This window comes from Gymnogyps californianus, chromosome 7 (assembly GCF_018139145.2).
Source record: "Gymnogyps californianus isolate 813 chromosome 7, ASM1813914v2, whole genome shotgun sequence".
Lineage (NCBI taxonomy): Eukaryota > Metazoa > Chordata > Aves > Accipitriformes > Cathartidae > Gymnogyps > Gymnogyps californianus.
In genome coordinates this window covers 20967495-20986205 of record NC_059477.1, presented here as the reverse complement: position 1 = coordinate 20986205, position 18711 = coordinate 20967495, and the positions used below count along the sequence as shown (strand labels likewise).

The 18711-nt window shown below is 41.7% G+C and overlaps 1 protein-coding gene across 9 annotated transcripts in view; it reads left to right on the top strand.

The window, feature by feature from the left end:
• ITGA6 (integrin subunit alpha 6) overlaps positions 1–18711 on the top strand; it is a 116428-nt gene that overhangs the window by 62902 nt on the left and 34815 nt on the right. For 5 of the 9 annotated variants that reach the window (XM_050900219.1, XM_050900216.1, XM_050900215.1 and 2 more), the window contains exon 1: positions 7383–7514. In XM_050900219.1, coding sequence (XP_050756176.1) covers positions 7480–7514 — 35 coding nt within the window. In that variant the 5' untranslated portion in view covers positions 7383–7479. Of the gene's footprint in view, positions 1–2675; positions 2730–5336; positions 5378–5509; positions 5558–7365; positions 7515–18711 lie in introns of those variants that run through there. The other 4 variants (XM_050900214.1, XM_050900218.1, XM_050900212.1 and 1 more) reach the window with 4 other exon arrangements.

Below are 18711 nucleotides of genomic sequence, written 5' to 3'. Positions count from 1 at the left end.
TTGCACTCAAGAAGCAAATAATCATGCCTTGATCTAACTGCCAGTTAGGTTGCTGAATTGCTTAAAAGTGGACCTTGATCCTTGGAGATGCTGATTGACTTTAGAAAAAGTTGAGTAATAGGAACTGATGCATGCATTTCACTCAGTGTGGTCAGAAATTCACAGAAGTTTACTTGCTTGTATGCTGGAAAACATACTATTTGTCTGGTATGTACTAAAAACACATACCCACAAGTAAAGAAAGCAATATATGTGTGCCATGCAAGAAATGATAGGAAAGGTACAGCCCTAGTGGAAACTGAGAACACCTCTCCCTGACTGTATCATCTTACCTTCCTCAGTTGTTCGTGTTCCCAGATGTACGGAATGAGCTCGGATAGGTTTGGGGTGTTCTCTTTGAGACAGCTGGTGAGAGAGACACACATAAATAAACAAGGCAGAGAACTCCCAGCACACCCACACAGGGACTGTTAATTGCAGTTGAAGAAAATATATGTAGTTGTTATAATGTGCATTTTAGAATAGTTCCTCATCACATAAAATAAGACTGGGCTTACTTAAATGTGAATACCATATGAAAGTTCAAAACCTGATTTTTAGACCTCTCAGAAAGAAAATTTCTCCTGAATGAATTAATCTGGAGAGAATGACCAAGCAAGTAATGGTCTGAAAATAAACATTAGAGTAGTTACAGTGTATAGAAATGTGAAAATGTGTTTGTGCCATAAATCTTTTACCAATTTATGATGTCATTGGAATAATTGTTTAAAACTCAGTGCCTCAAATCTTGATTGCCTACAAGGCACAAGTCATTTTGCCTTTTCCTAGGAAGGGCACTTGAAATTTAGATGTATAGAAAGATGGGGAAAAAATAGTGGGAAAACTGAATACACAATGAATACAAAATTCAAAACTGCATTTGAAACCTTTCCAATACAATATAAAAAGCTGCACTTCATAATTAATGAATGACCTTTCCTTCCTTGCCCCAGATTTTAGTTGTTTGCAACAAATAAACAAAAGAACAAATCACTTGAAGTCAGCAAAGCCAGCACAGCAGCTTCCATAAAACCCTTTGCCAAACTGATTAGATTTGCAATTCACTCACTAAGCCTGCCTGGTCATGGCAGCATCATGCAATGAATCTTTTCATTGAATAAAACTGGAATGGCAGAGGAACTAATTTTTTGTTGTTGTTGTTGTGAATACTTCTGCAGTGCTTGTTTAAACATGAAATTGTTCCTAATTAACTCATGTGTGAGCAGTCTTCTTCTGGAATTAAAAAAAAAAATCTTCTTCCTGTTAAGCTTAATGTAGTTGTTTAATAATTAAACAGAAGCAGTTAATTGGAAAATACTGCATATGTAGACAATCCTTAGTCTTTTTCCTTTGGTGAATGTAAATGGTTAGTGGTTGGATAAAGAAGTGGTATTTTTAAAAATTCTTTCTTGGATAACAGATTTTCTTAATTTGTTGATTTTCTTAATTTCTTAATTTGTTGCACTAAATGAGAAAGTGAAAGTATCTGATAGTTTTTGCATGTAAAATAGCAGTACAGGTAGATTGGCATGAAGGTAGAAGAACCTTTTGTTTCTGTATAATAACTTATGAAGCTCCCAAAACTGAAGGTTGCATTGCTCAGCAGGGAGATTGAGAACTACAGTGTGTCCTCAGCCTCCACATAACTGCTATTCACATCCAGGCAAAGCAGGGAGAGAGAACAACTTGATTTTCATTCAGACAGTAGCTCAAATCCTGAGCGGACTGGGCCTTTACAGACTTTATTTAGGATTTTTTTTTTTTTACAGCCTTTGCATAATTAACATTTTCATCTTTGTTAGTGAGCACGTTAGCAAGTGAGACAATATAACAAAAGATTGGATTTGTTCATTATGGATTGATTTAAAAGACTAAGATTAATTAAAACTGTATATTGTCCAGAAAATAAATATTTTTAAATGGTGATCCAAATGAAGTAAAAAAGATGACTGTGGTGCTCAGTTCCACCTTGTCCAATTTGTTTTTCAGAAATCAGGATGTTAACCTAAAGAGAAAAGTGAATACATTTGTTAGATTTATTTTTATTTAAAAAAGAAATGAGAAAAGACTTCTATTAGGAAAGAAAAAGTAAAGAAAGTAGAGGAAGCATCTTCCTGAGGCTGCTAGCTTTAGACCTTAACCAGAGAAGCAGCCTCTGCTGGCTTTGTCTGCAGTGGTCTTAAAGCCATGTTTAAACATGTCTTGAACACAGGTCCTGTTGAATCAAGTGGCAGACACAGTTTGGTTGGCACATGTGAATGCAGTGGCTATAGTACCAAAATTGTAAAATTGTTATAGACAGTGACTATCGAAAAACTTAAATCTATTTAAAAAAAAAAAAGTCATCAGATTTCTTTGCGTGGTTCTTGTCAATCGCTGGAAACCTATGTGCGAACTGACTGGGCTTTACCTCCTCCATGGAAGCCAAACAGCCAGCTGGCTGCCCTCACAGCTGGGTCTGATCCAGGACCTGATGGGGGGAGCAGGTGTAACAAGTGTGGTAATGACCAAACAGCTGCTTCCACTAGTTTGCTGCAAGGGGAGTTGGGAGTCTCAGCTATGCTGTGCTGTTACGATAAGCTAGATAGTGACCAGATTCCTCAAGTGACTGTAATTCCTGGTCTTGTGCTTTGCAGACTCTGTCCCAGGGCCAGGTCCTGTGGGTCCAGCACCCAGTGCAGCTCTTGGAGGTAAGTGCTATCAAGGTTGTGTGGAGTTGTGCTTTGGGTGATGGCCAAAGAGTCTGTGTGAGCTAGGAGAACAAAAGTGTTTTGTCCTGAACACTGATTATTTTTGGCTCTTGATGGAGTTAAAATGTGTCCCATGAAGGTTCATCTTGCTTCCTGAGTTCCTGGGGAGAATCTCCAGGGACATCCTATTAATATCTTGCTTGTAAACCTTCTCTCTTCCTCCCTTGCTCCCTGCCAGCACCTACCCAAGAAATACCTTGCTTACTTTTTTAATCTCCTCTGCTAGCCTATGAGCAATGGCTGGCTGCTTTGGCCCAAATTGGCTGGAAGATGCACATATAGACAGACATTGAGGGAGAGTTGGCTAGAATTGCCCAAAAGTTTGCATCTGGTATCAGGTTTTGTCTCTGTGCCCTGGTGAACAATGGTACAAGACAAGCAAGGTTTCATGTGCAGGACAGCATTGTAGATCAAGGAGCATGCATGGTATAGATGGGTCTGGGACGCAGTCAGTGCTACAAGTTTCACTTGTGATGATGTAAGAGATTTGGGGATATATATGTCTGGCTGAGAGTGCCACAAAATGGGGCTGCAAAGGGGCCTATGATGCGTATAATGATGTTTAAGCTTAGGCTGCCCTTACTGGGGGGGAATCTTACACAGTGGCATATGTAACTAGTGAATTAGAATACAGGCATATGTTCAAAATGACTGCAGTTTTATGCCTTAGTTATCAGTAATTTTGAAGGAACATCCTTAATTCCTTCCACAGCCATGCAAACTATGGGTCTTTAGTTCCCATTTGTCACCAGCATTTCTCTGATCTCTCCCTAGCTACGCTCATAAAGTGCCTCCAAGTATGTTTACAAAGATGTTTACTCTCCAAACAGTTCAGGCTGGTCATTCTGAAACTACTTAAGGAATGTACCTGACAACTTGGGTGGAAAAATATTCTCTCAATGTAAAAGACTTAAAGAACTGCTATATAACACTGGTTGCAGTGTTTGCCAAAATTCTGAGTCTGGACTGAAATATTTCTTTCAACTCATATTTTTATTTCTGTAATACTTTGTGTACTATATAGAAGCATTAAGTTAAAGCCATGACACTAAGTGTTAAAAACTCAGACTTAAAGACTCTAATGGAATATCATGTCAAATTCTAAAGAATTTGTCTACAGAGGTAAAATACTTTCACTTTGCAAGCCAGTAAAGAATGCCAGAATTATATCTATAGTTGTTTTAGACATCAAAGAGAAAAAGAAAAGTTTTAAGAACATAGCAACATCTTAATCTGGAACTGTAATTAATCTGATTTAAATACAGCAACAAGTAAAAAAGCTGCATTTTAGGAATCTTTCTGAAAAGACAGTAAAGAAAGAGATTGAGACATTCTTCATTCAGTAACAAATGATATAAATATGATGAGTTCTGTATAATTCAGAATACCAAGTGTGGAAATATAACTATTTTAACACTCTGGTTTCTAGACTGTTCAGAGCAAAACATTTTGCTTACATGGTGTTGAGCAGTTTGTGTCCTTTACCACTGTAAGCACCTTTATCTCCTGCTAGTCCTAATGTCATTGTTAACAGAGAACCAAGAACAGCCATAGAGGATATATCGGCAAAAATAGTCTGATAGACTGGCTGCGTAAAAATTCAACTGTTTATTGTAACTGTTGAGATGCATCCATTCAATAAATGTAAATAATTTGCAGAACAGGCAGTTCTAGAATGTTATGTGTACTGCGTTCAGGAGAAACCATCCAGAAGGTTGATCCAGGCTACTAACATTTAAAACTAGGTTATGTTTCTGAACTGAAACAAGTCTATAGCTTTAAAACTTGTACAGTGAACCAAACCTTTTTGGCCTGTCTAATTTTTTCATCTGGAATTACATCACTTATAAAATCAAGCCCTTTTTTTTAATGAAATGGGAAGGGAATGTTTACATATTTTGGCTTTTCAGGACCATTTGATGTGCTGCATTAAAGCTGCACAGCTTAGAATCCACAAGTTGTATATTTCTTTGCATAGTATGTTCTGTTCGTATGAATGATAAAAGTTCAGAAATGTAAAGCATTGTGCCTTGCCTTCCTTCTAGGGAAAGCCTAAAGTATCTTGCCAAGTTCTAGCTTTTCCATCCCACCTTTTCTCCAGAATTTTCCAGAAATTATTTTTTTTCCTTTGTAATTAACTACACGGTTGTATGGAGGAGGAAAGTATTGCTGGCAGTAAGGCTTGCTCAGTATGTAGACACAGCAGGCAAACACCTTGTAGCCCTTTGGCCGAGTATCAACACACCATTAATAAGCGAACAGCTTGAAAACTTGGCAATAGCAGCGTGTTTGCTACAAAAAGAGAGACAGCTTTGATCTGGCCATTGCCTTTCTTAGAATCGCCCCGTTGTTATGCATAGCAGAGTGCTCACGTTTAATTGGTCATCATACCTAATCTTGGTCCCCCTTTATACAGGGATGGTACAAAAGAGGAATTCCTGAAGTACATGTTAGTTATCTATAACCCACAGCATGTTTGTTTTGGAGGAAGAGCAAAGGAAGGAAACTGACATATTTTTAAAACTTTTTTTTTCTCTCCTCATCTAGAGCAAATGGAAATAGTACAAAATGATGAGAGACCATCCAAGGTAACTCTAAGCTGTTTGTGTGCAGTTCTGCTCCACCCTGTATACGGTCTATTTTTGTTGTTCCTGCTGTGGTCACTTGAGACAGGTTTTAATATAACTATGTCTTGGAATGCTTGTTACTGCATCTGGAGATGAGAAAACTGTCTCCCCTCAGCAACCTCTGTGGATAACAACAAACAGGTACAACGTGCCCAGGCAGTGCCGGTGGGAGGGAGGGAGGGAGGGAGGGAGAAGTCGTCGGATGAACCTAATGTGCCAGTATCATTCAGATGGCTCTGGATGAAAGTATTTCTGTCACTCCTTACACAAGTTGCTGAGTACAAGCATTACTTAAAAAGTAACTATAGTTACTATAAGGGTATTATAAGCATGCAAGTTTAAATGGTCCCGAAGGGCAAACTGCTAAGACTTTGGTACACACCTCAACGCTATTTTAAAAGACTTGTTTTCAAATCTTTACTAATTAGTGTGAAATATGTGGATTGCAGTAAGCCTACTTGTAATTAGTCTGGGACATTTTCCTCTTATGGGTCCTTTAGTGAAACTGTAGGGTGGTGTTTATGCCAGTACGGTTTTCTGCTGTGGCAGTGACTGTGAAGTGATTGAACACTGGATTAAGACTTTGAATGAATTGGGCATGAAGAGCAAGTGGGGAAGGACTCTATTAGCAATAAATATCTGGGAGCCTAATTTAACAAAATGTTTTGTTTCCACATTAGATGCACATTTCTGGTGTGTTTTCTCCTCTCTTTTGATCAAGGATGTTTTGGACTTGAGCCAAAGACTTGTCTATATACGGAGTTATCCTAGAATAATTACTCTGGAAAAAGTAGCCTGGATTAACTCCATGGGAGCAGAGTATTGTTCCAGAAGGAGTTATTTGGGGTATCAATATATTTGAGTGCTCTGTCTTGATTGCTCTTTTCTCACTTTCTCTGGAGTCTCTTGTGAGAAGTGAAGCTTCTCTCTTCATATCCTGGATATTGGTAGAAAAGAACAACAGAGTATTGTGTCTTGCTGTTTGGCACTTGTGAGGTTTTAAAACCTTGCATCCACTTCCTTAAACCAGAGCACTTAACCAAGACACTGTTAGAAACAGACCAAAACCTCTCTCTCGGGTGGATGAAGTGTGTTAAGGTATGCTTGCAAATACCCTTTTGGAGTTATGGGTGAAAGCATGAGATAAAATGATCTGGGATCCAAAACGACATATTGTTTTCAAACAATTAAAAGGTAAGGGTAAGAAATTCTCAGATCTGTTCAGAGATGGGAGATGCTGGAGGAGACTCATGTAGTCTTGAGTCTCTATCCTCATGTGCTGTCTGAAGAGTCTGGAAAGGAGATACATATGCACTGATTTCCGCCCCCCCCGCTTTTGTCATGGATGTGTTGTTTGGGGAATAACCAACTGAATACAAGAAGCACCTGTCTACTGGGGTCATGCTGTCCATAGCTCTGTATCAACCTTAGAGCATTTCAGCGAGGTGTTACGCACATGGTCAGTATCCTGACGTGCCGCCGAGCATCACCCAGACCGGTATCAGCTCTTACCGTGCCCCGTGGGCAGTTTCTGCCCTTTTCCCCCGCCGGTGCCCGCGGGCTATGGCCCGGCCCTCACCTACGGCCGTGACTCGCCTCACGGCACGGCTTTATTTTCAGTTGTGAAGAGCAAAGACACCCGGGGTTGGGGGCGCGGGAGGCGGTATCCCCCTGCGGGCCCCGGGAGGCGGCCGGCACCCTCGGCTGCCAGGCCCCGGGGACATTTTGTGCCGCGCCGTGCCCGCCGCCCCCGCGGCGGGGGCGCAGGGCTCCGCGACGGGAGCCGCCGCTCGGGGGCCGGGCAGCCCGCGGCGGCGGAGGGCGGGGCGGGGCGGGCTCCGTCACGGCGCGCAGAGCCGGCGGGGCACAACAGGCGCCCTCAGCGCGGGGAGCGGCGGCGGCGCTTGGCAGCAGGTTCCCGTGGCCGGCAAGAGCAGATGGCGGCCGCGCTCCTCTTCTACCTGCCCCTCCTGCCGGGGCTGGCCGGCGCCTTCAACCTGGACGCGGACAACGTGATCAGCCGGCGCGGGGAGCCGGGCAGCCTCTTCGGCTTCTCCCTGGCCATGCACCGGCAGCTGCAGCCGCAGGAGAAACGGCTGTAAGTGCTCCCGCGCCCCGCCTGGCCCCGTCCCGGGCAGCCCGCGGGGACCCTCCTCCCTTCCACCGCCGGGAAACTTCCCCTGGCGGCGGGCCGGCGCCGCCAGCCCCCACCTGGTGGACGGCCGCCTGCTTGCGGCGAGGAACGGGGCCGGGCGGCGGGGCGTCCCGCGGGGACGGGGGGGCCCTCGGAGGGACGGGGCGGCACCTGCCGCGGCCCGTGGGGTGCTGCGGCGCCGCAGGCCGCCCGGAGGCAGCGTGCGCCCAGGCGGAGCGGCGGGGACGTGTCGCGGAGCGAGGTCCCGCCCCGCCCTCCCCGGTGGCCTGCGGGGAGCCGCGACGAGAAGGGGGAGCGGGTAACAGGCCCCGCTGGGAAACCTTCCCGCCTCAGCCGCGACAGCGGTCTCCTGCGCGGGCCCCGCCGGCGGTGTCCCGTGGCGGCTGTGCCCGCGGGGCCCGGGCGGAGCCGGGCGCCGGGAGGCTAGAGCTCGGGGCGGGCTCCCGGGACAGCGCCGACCTGCTCCGCCGGTGCCCTGGGGCTGCGGGTGCCTGTCCAGGCTCTCGGGTTTGTTCTCCCTGTGCGTACCCGGCTTCGGGTAACGCAGGGGCTGCTGTTCAAGACGGAACCTGCCCGGGAGTGCAGGTGGGAGGTGGTACAAGGAAGTCGGGAAAAATAAATCAATGTTGGTGGCATATAGGTGAAAGCTAGGAACTTCTTTTGGGAAAGTCGGAAAGCAAAGTAAGGCTCCTTTGTACATCTTCAGGACCCTTGCCTCTTCGTGACCATATCTGAGCAGTGCCTGACCCCACCCTATCCAGTAGTGCTGGATGGAGTGTGCATTGTATAAGGTATTGTTATTAAATAAATGTCCCTTCCCCAAATATTTATTTTTAATTCAAGGGAAGACAAGCCCATAATCCATATAGAGTTAATGGGAGAAGGAAGCTGGAAAGAAATCATATCCTTCATCAAGTTAGCTGGTAAACTTACTTGAAAGTCCTGGGGGCCCATTTTGCTCATGCTTGCATTCTGTGTGATTTCATAAAAATTACAGTGTGTTAAGGAGTATAAATCACAAATACCGACATTCTGTCTTCCATCCAGTAGACAAAATGACCCATGGTATCCTGAAGAACGAAATACAAATCTGTGAGCTACTTTTCAGAAGCCTTTGTCTTAATTCTTGACAGGATTACTCTTGCATTGGTCTCATTTTAGTTCTACTAAGAAAGCAGTGCCTGAAGCTTGTTAGTTTCACATTGTGTTGTAAATACTGGTAGAATGAGAGTGTCAGAATAGGCAGAGACAGAAAGCCAATTACTGAGAAGTCAGTAGAAACACAAGAGCGGTCACAGTATTCAAGCTAGTCTGTAATATTTGGCTGAAATGCTTCAGAGATTATTAGCATGAAAGTTCTGTATTGTATGTATAGTAAGTGCTTCCTCAGGCAGTCCAAGTCTGGGGAGAGAGCAGAGCCAGATGCTATCTGCCTTGACATGGCTTTCTGAATCCAGGCTTTCATGAGAAGCAAGGGTCTCCAATAGAAACAAAACCAGGCGAGAGAAAGTGCATTTTATGATGATGTGCACTTCTGAGTATGAGACGTCTTGGCCATTTTAAAAATCTATTCATGAGTTTTAGCATAAAGAATTTGAGTGCTACCCTGGGTAGCTGCTGGGTAGTACTCTTGGAACGAAACCTTTTACGTCACACAGGCATGTTATAGTCACTTTGAGCATCATTTTTCCGTCTGTAAGAGTAGTAGTGTGTGGCTGTAAGAGAACAAGACATTAAACATGCTGAATTATAAATATCTTTCATAGGGACAGAGGTGTGTTTAGCTCACTTTGTGTAAGATCTGTCTCATGAAACAGATGGAAGTTTTGGTGGGGAAACTTGAAGCTTCCTATGTTAGGCTGCATATTTATTTCAGATAAAAATGAGCGACGTTGAACTAATAGTGAACGATTTGTGTAGCCTATTCCACGGAAACCATGGGCAGTTTCTAAATAGCTTGGCTCTTCATAGGTGGAACAAACAGTGTCTGCTGTCCAGATTCTTAGTGAAGGTGGAAAGTTACGGGAATGGAGGTCATGCTGAGGTCTCCTACTGAGAAACAAGTATGTCTAATGCCTGTATGCTGCCCATTATCTGTAACAGGAGGAATTTTAGTAGTTTGTTCTCAAGGGTGCAATACCTCTGCATTCCCGACTGCATTTTGATCTGTGTCTTATCTCTACTGCAAAAGTGGTTTTATGGGCAGCTATCTCTTAGTCAGATAGAAGTATTTATTTTACCCCTTCTTCTTGAATGGATGCTAACTTCAAAGCTCAGTTACAGTCTGAGTGTGAACACTGCTAAGTAGTTGCCAAAAATGTACAAACCCCATTTCATCATTGAAACTTAATTATAAATGACACTTGCGTTCTTGTCTGGCAGGGACCCCCATTCCAAAAAAACCTGCCAACCCGAGCACCCCCTTGCCCCTCCAATTTTACAAAATTAGAAGCGGGTTGTAACAGACATGGGCAAGATCAGTCAATCCTTGGAAAAACAAGCAAATGAAAGAAGGTGAAATACATGAATTCTATTCAAGGGCTGTTTTAGTCTGTGGCTTGGAGCAAGGCTTGGTAAAACAAACTAAATGATGTGTAATTTTTCTCTTGTTTCACTTAAGTGGTTCTTAAGTGAAATGGTTCCCTCTTCTTCACACCGGATAATTCGGCGTTAAGCATTATGAAAATCCTCTGTAAAGATGAGGGTGGAGAATGTCTAGGAAGTGTGACAAATAAAGGTACAGCTGAAATAGCCTTTGATTAAACATGGTGTTTGCTTTTGATCACCTTTTTTCTTAGTCACAGGATATTGTGGATTACATATTAGCTTTGAATGGCAATCTTTTCATTTATTATTGTCAGCTACTAATGCCATGTTTGCTACTCCCAGCAGTATGGGTAGATAACTGTTCAATTGCTTTGACTTTAGTTGTAAATTGTACTAAGTATAAGGCTATGGACTAGTAACAGGATTTCGTTTTTCTTTGTGAATATCTTCAGGTCAGAAAAGTTGGAAAGTTTGTCAGTGGGAGAGGAGAAAAGCTTTATTAATTCACAGTGACTGAAAGTGGACTGCTAATGGCATGTGGGTGTGAAAGACAGCCGAACGCAATCTTAATGTGCATCAGGGGAGTGTGAACGTTGGAGATACGAAGGGCAGCCTGCCTGGATTTCTGTGTACAGTTCTGGTTCATTGTCAAGCACAGTGAGTCGGGTAGCAGAAAAGGCTAATCGAGGTCTAAGAGAGCTGGGCGTGTTGCCCTGTGTAAGATTGTTTTGTTTTTAATCTGTCAATATGACAAAAATAAGGGAGTTCTGGTTCTGCGAGGGGGTGGTGGCACAACAGCAGCGTGTTTTGTCTGCAAGCTGGAAGAAGGTTTGTAACTTGGAGAGGCCTGAGACTCAGGGACAGTGTAGCTATAGGAGTAATGTGGTTAAAGTTTAAGTAGTCCTGTGATGGAGAATGTGAGTGTATCTAGCATCTGTAAATGGGGACTACACTTGCTATATATATAAGCTACTATATATTATAAATATGTTACTATTATAATAAATATATTATTACTAGCTACTCACTATAGTGAGTGTAGTCACGTATGTGTAATTTTTTTTATATGTAGAATATATATAAAAATGATATGTATGTATACACACTCCATGTAAGATGTCCAGCAGGTCCATTCCAGTCCTTTTTGGTTGTAGTTCACAATGATTTAAGCGAATATCTTGAATTAGAACACAGGGCCCAAGAATACCTAAATTTGTGTATAACTTTACTTGCCAGTCGTTCTGATACTATTTTCAGTAGAAGTATGAAGCTGAATTCAGGTAGGCTTCTTATTGTTTAAGGCAAAAAAAGATGAGATTGTAGTAATCAACATTCAAGATCTTCTCATTAGCTGAAAAGCTGTGTGGTTGAAAGCTGTGGATAGGCACTTTATGTCAAGACTGCACTGACCATTAGCAGCCATAAAGTCCTAAAAATTGCAGTATCTTACTGAAATTTTTACTTGTGACAAGTTTTGCTGATACTGCATATCTCTACTGTGAGCTGTTCTATCAATACATAACAAAGTTGCCTTAGGTCAGCAGGGCTGCTGACATTGCTGTGCTGCTGCAGTGCATCCTCAGTGGCATTTAGCCAGTACTTCTGTGTTGACTGAGGGCTTGTGCTCATAGACACTTTGCTCCAGCAACAAACGAGCTGGATTATGCTGGTCTGCAGTGGAAAATGACAATTTCTGCTTGCAGAGGTGATGTAGTGTAATTCAGACTTCAGGTGGACTGAATTAATAAGTGTGCGTATTTACATCTTCAGGCTTTAAATGCTTTAATAATGCTGGTCTTTAGTGCTTCTGTCAATTAAAAAAAAGGATTTATTATTAATTTCCCCCCCTTTTAAAAAAAATTTTTTTTTTTAAAGACTGTGTCCTTACTGTCTCATTGCACTTAGTATTTTTTTTTTCTTGAGTGTCTGTCTGTTTTTGTCTATACAAGCTATTCTTGGATAACCTGCTTAGCATGCTTGATTACTTTCTTAATTTGTGATAGTAGAGGAGTTTGTTTATGTTCGAGGTAGACGTCCTGTGACAAAGGTCAGGATCAAATGCAGTTGGGAAGGAGGAGGGAGGAGTAGTTTAAGAGCTTCCCTGTAGTGGTAAGGGAAAGATTTTTAAAAAGAAGATCCATCATACTAATATCATGGGTGAAAGAAGTGAGAAGATAAATCTACATTGCATAATGGCGAAGAATGTGGAATTGCTGTAGGTGGAGTCAAACTGCAGAAGGCAAGCTTTTTCCCAGTGCTAAGTTTGAGTTATGCTGTGGGTTATCTGTGGCAGAGACACAGCTGACAGGTTTACAAGTCAAGTATACAAAAGATTAGAAACTCTATCGTATAATTGTCACTATCTGACTCCCATTCTTGCAGGTGGAAAAGAAGAGGTCAACATCTTTATTTTTGGGGTTTTTTTTTGGTTGCTTTCCTCAAAGGAACAGGAGAGAATTGTGCACTTAATCCTGCAGAACTCTTAAGGCAAGAAGGAAGAAATGGAGCATTGAGCCGATACACACTAGGAAATTGCGCTAGTGTAACCACTTCCGTCAATGTAGAAAAAGAGGACACCCTGCAAGGCACTAGTGAAGTCACAGGTCATAGAGCAAAAATGTGCTTCTACCAGGGCAGTTTAGTCCAGGTGGCTCTAAAAAGGCTGTGTCAGGAAAGATATGCTACGGTACAGTCCTTTGCCATTAGCTGTGTGAGTTCACATGTTCAACTTCACTGCAGTGTTAACTGGTGTGACAGACGTTCATAGTGTAAAGCTAGCCTTCCCACATGGTAAGTGGCAAACCTCTTATCCCAGTCCTTCACCCCCTTGAGAAACTTGTTTTTCAAGAGGTCATATACTTTTCAGATAACTTTTTTTTCTATGGTCACCTGTAAGTGTATAAGAATCTTAAGTAACCCTGTGGTAGATGTGTTATTTTTCTTACGCTGGTGTTACTAAGAATTAACAAAATTCATTGCTGTGCTAGTGGGAACCTTCCATGAGTAAGGACTGTAGCATATGCGTTTTGTCAGCAGTGATGATAAATGGCCTTATGTGCAGACTCCAGATTTGAGAAGCAGCCTAGGCTATCAGCTTCGATTACAGCTCATAAAATTGTTATGCTCTTACTGGAAGATGCTTGTACCTCATAAAACTCCTTGGTTTCATAGCTTTTTCTTTTTACCTATGCTGAGCCTGATCGATGAATCAGTTTTTAATGCAAGAGGTACCGTGTCTTTGGTGGGGTTGCTAGAGCATAACATTTACAGGGTAGAGGTGATGACAGGTTTAGAAGCATTTTGGCTTATGCTTTCTTATTTTTAAATGTCTCAATAGATGTGAATGGAAATTTGTGGAGGCACAAATTCCTTTCTCTTCAGGCTGTGTGTTTGGAAACAGAAGGGTGTTCTGTAAGCTGTTACTCTGTGTAAAACAGGGACCTGCCAAGCCATTCCAAGAGCCTTAAAATATAAGTGATGGCTCAATTAACCAAAATTGCTTTAAGTTCCTCTGGTCCAAGTCTGTTGTACTCATCCCTTTCTAAAAGGATGGAATTTATACCAGGTGGTTCTTACTAAATAATATTAGGATATAAATCAACCCTCATGAACACAGCATATGCTAGCCCAGTGAGCTCTATTGCGTCCAAAGTATTAGACACATCTCAGAAACAGATCAAAAACTTAATCTTCCATCCTCTAAAACTAGCAAGGTTAAAATAGTGTAACTGGAACAAAATGGCACAATGCAGGCAAGGACAGACCTTGATCTCAGGAAGGAGGGGAAAGGCTTTTCTCTTTACTGAAGTAAATGAAAACTAATGAACTGCACAAAATATGAGTTAAGGACAAAGGAAAAGCATCCTTCTTGACAAGTTGTTGTGTTCTTGAGCAGGGGCTGTGGGTCCTGACAGCTCTGCTTAATGATGCCCGAAGGCTGGGCAGAAAAGTGTTGGGGGGAGGGCTCACAGGTGGAAAGACCAGCAACTATTCTCTTGCTTTTCAGACTAAGCTGATGTAGACACACACAGATGGGCAAAGTAGACGTGTCTGTGTGCATGTCTGACATAAAGCCTTCAGTGAAACTGTCCGTGAGGTATTCTGTTGTGAAAAGGAGTGGTAGTCCTTAACAACGTTTGCTCTAAATATTGCGGGGGAGAAGTCATCCCATACCCTCTTAGTCTGATGTATAATTCGGTTTGAGAACTGTAGTTGTAAGTTGGATGGGCTAAAATGTGTTTGAAGAGCATAAACACTTACCATCTAAAACCTGAGGTGGGAGTGAGTTGGAGAAGCATTTTTTCTGCAGTTCCCTTCATGCAGTGAGAGGTGAGGTGCTGGGGTGCTGACTGGGGCATGCGTGCTGCGTGCATGCTCTGCCCCGGTTCTTAGCTGTGCGGGCTGGAGCTGAGCGAAGAATCAAGGCTCTCTGCGGCGCTGGCATCCTGAAAACTTCAGCTGGCAGACAGCTGCTTGAAGCCATTGCTGTCCTGATCTTACGGACTGACTGGCACAAGAAAATTTATGGTGCTCTTTAGACTTAAAGTGTGACCCTATCAGCTACAGAAGGGTAGAAAGCAAGGGAGACAGAAAGAATATTGATCAAGATGCAGGGGTGTAGAGTGAACCATTCAAGTATCTGAAGTATGTAGCATGCACAACACAAGGCCTGCTTTTTGTGTTTGGATTTGGAACAGACATGCCAGGAGTCCTTCTGCAACAGGGACATTAAAAGGAGCACTGTATCGTTACATTATCTATGAGCTAGAATCTTGAAATTTAGCATTTTTATTTGAGGACATAGTTTTCCTTTGGTTTCTGTTTTCATTTTCCAAGTTTTCTGAGGTCTTGAGAGCAGCAAAGAGCTTTCACACAAGTGTGCACAGAGAGATGAGATGTACTGGTAGTATTGAGCGCAGAGGTGCAGCTGTGTCAGAATTGTTACCGGAAGATATGGTACAATTTCTGTATTGATTTCACTCCTGTGCTGCCTACCTTGATGGTGAATAAGACTCTTCAAGCTGGCATATACTTAAAGAATAAACCATAAGGCAACCCTACCACCAAGTATGGATCTGTCTTCATCCAGATGTGGATTTTCATGTACTGCATTGTCTACTGTTAAAAATACCATTCACCTGTGTAGAGAGTCCTAATTAATCCCTTTTTTTGTTAACGATCTAGTAGAAAAATGTCTTGTACCATGGCAGGAAGTAATAAATAGTCTGTGTTGTATCTGTTTCAGAAGTACTGGCTAACCCCATCAGTCTGCACCTGGACTATTTGATGGATCTGATCTGTAACTGTACAAGACAAATGTAAATCTTTGTAGTATGACTGTCAAATTAAATGTTTTTATTTAATTAAACAATTTTTATTTAAGTTTCTGAGAAGTCTCTTTACTATTGACTGCCCTTTAATAAATATTCTGCAGTTGTGTAGGCTCTTTCATCCAAAAATCTCAACGTAATTTATAGTGATATTACTTCTTTAACTGTAAAATAGGAATGAAGAGGAGCACAAAATCACTGTTACAGTGCTTGCTAAGATGAGTGCAATTTTCTACGTAGTATATGTTACTAATGCTGCTAATGTTAATTTGTAAATAACAAAGAAAAACTTATGCAGAAGCAGGACAGGTAGGTTGGCTTCTCATAAATGTTTTTTCTTAAAGGATAACAAGCAGAGAAGAATGGTTTACTGATCTAATTTGTTGCTGTCTGGATTCTCCACAAAATAAAACAGAACATTTCCCAAATTAGTATATTGGGTTGCCTGGCATGTTAGAGCAGTAAATTGTTCACCAGTCAGCATGGGCCATTCTTTTCTCCTCTGTTAAAATCTACCTAAAACCCTTTCCGTGTGTGCCAGAGCAACTGTCAGTTTTGTAAGGAATGCAATCTGGTAGGTTTTCATAGGAGATACCGCATTAATTTCAGAACTGCTGTTTAAAATAAGCTGCTGTTTAAATGTTTCAGAGCCAGCCTGGGGCTGGATGAATCATTCCAGCCGTAACTGTAAAAATGCCACATTTTGGGGACATATTCTGCAGAAAGCACAAGACCGAGATTAGGCTATCGGGCAAATGGCTATTTAAAAACAAGTAAGCAAAAATCCGTATTATTGAATGAGCAGATGGTGGTCTGTACTGTGAAACATTAGCTGGAAAATTAATACCTCATAGTGGTATTTAGCAAGGGTAGGTACAGTAAGAGGCACAGGAATATTTGAAGAAAGAAGTCTATAGAATGGTCTGGAAAACATTGAATAATTTATTTATTAGCATTGGATATAGTTGATTGAGATACATATAAGCAAGTTGCTGCTTTGAAAGTAGTGGCAGAAGAATATCGCCTAGAAAAGCAAACGTGAATGTGGGAAAAAAAGTCTCACCTCCATTAAGGGAATTATTCAGTATATTAAAAATAAATGAACTGAACCATAGGTTAGTAAAGCTCCTGTTGCAACTTTAGCATAAAATGTATTGTATTCTTGGTAAAACACACTTCCCTTGGGTTTAATGTGTTGTAAGTATCACATTTTCCAAGACTATTTTGAGAATTCCGTAACTATTGGTTTGGAAAAGAGAATTGCAGTTATGTTGGTTTAGTTTAAAGAGCAGGCCATATGTACTCTGCTGTGAAGTACCTGAGATTAGATTTTTGTATCAAAATGATAGTAAAAGGCAAAACGGATTGGTTTTTGTCTTGTGATTTTCGGAGCATTCGCTAGTATGGACTGACCGTTTTTGGCTCTGTTGGAGCGTTGGCTGTTTTTCTTGTTTCCTCTTACAGAACTGCATCTAAAAATATGTCATTTCCTAATACTGATTTCCTTTAAGCAGTTGTACTAATTTGTGTGAGGATGTTTTGACTGTATTTGGAGGGGAGAAGGTCTGCAGGATCAAGAACAAAAGCAAGAGGGGTTCATGGGATGCTCCCTGTCTAGATGCTGTCTCCAGCACAAAAATGTATTCGAGTCCCTCCAAGGTAACACATATGGATCCTGCACTGGATTTCACTGTCGGCTAGCAAGCTTCTAGGTTACTTCTCAGCTGTATTCTTTGCATTTGTTTTCTAATTCCAAGGAGTCTGGAGATCCTGTTAAGAAACAAGGAACAGCAAATAGGAATGATCAGCATTGTTGTTGAGTTTGCTGATAGATAGTGTCCATAGGAATGGCAGACTTTATTACAGAGACTGAGCGTTGTTTCCTTTTTAGTGAAGATGACAGCCAATTTTTCAAATGGAGCTAAATGTGCTTAGCTTCTGCCTGTTTCAGCTGGCATTGTTACCCTCCTCAAAAGCAGGTCTATAAAATATATCTTTAAAAAACAAAGCAAAACAGGATTGCAGATATGCTGGGAACGACTCACCTCTGTAATGCCCGAGGTTGTTTGCTCAGCAGCACATGTGCGGGTCAAAGGTCTGAGGGAAATCCATGTTTATCCTGGCAGTGCTCAAAAGTGGCAAGTAGCTGTTGCTGATAGCAAGCACATTATTGTCGTGTGTAGTTGAATTTTCTCTGTCGTCCTTTTCTCATAGCTCTTTTCACATTACTCTTGTAAGGGAATTACAAAGATGGTTAGCCTTGCACTTTGACATTGGTGCTGCTGAAGCTGCATAGTGGTTAAATCTGCTGACTCTTAGACCTTAGTGATGTCTAGCAGAGTGTGTGAAAAGAGATCATGGCTCATATTTAATTATCCATGTTTGTTTAGTGTGAAACAAACCTTAAGTGAAAATCACATTATTTTCTTGGCCAAAGATGCTAAAATAAATCTGGTATATTTTTTTTCTTGTATAGCCAACTCCTGTAGCTGCTACTACAAATATGGCGTAATTATGCAAGTCCCTGTAAACTTTTCATCCACTCAACTTATTTTTCTGCTACAGAAATGTTTGATAATTATGTAGTGTGGCCCCAGAATATTGCTGAAGAGGTAGATTTCTTCTCCCCAGCCAAGCTATATTCCTGCATATAGTGGAAGAATACTTTTGTTGTTACCAGATCCAGTCCTAGTAATAGCTGCAGTACTGTTTGCACAAGTTTAAGGCTCCTAAGCCTACAGGAGCATAGAGTGTTAAAAATACTTGAAAACAAATAATTAATTCCAGGTTTTGCTCAAGTGAGAATGTGGGGAGTGATGAAAGATGGAAAAAAAGTATGTGTGAGGGGAGGCATGTAAAAATCAAGCATGTGTGCATGTGGAGGGGGAGCACTATATAGCGGAAGAGAATGCAGTGGGTTTCTTGGCATAGTCTCAAATACAAGTTATTTTGCAAACAGAAAAATCTTGTTCTTAGGTTGTGCAAGCTGATTGAAATTCTCAGAGTTTGTACATTCCTACTGATAGTAAAATATAATTGCTTCTTCTTCCACAGATGTGTATATGGAGAAGTTTCTTGTGAATATATGATTTATTTCTGTTGATCTATTTGATCAGTGTTTCAGTATCTGCATGGAACATAAAAAAAGGCTCAAGTGTCCCAGCTGCATGGGCATTTGTACGACTTGGTTCTCCTATGAAAATACCTTATTGGAGTGATGTTCTTCCAAGTGATTTGAATGCCTGTGTTTTCAGTTAATTTGA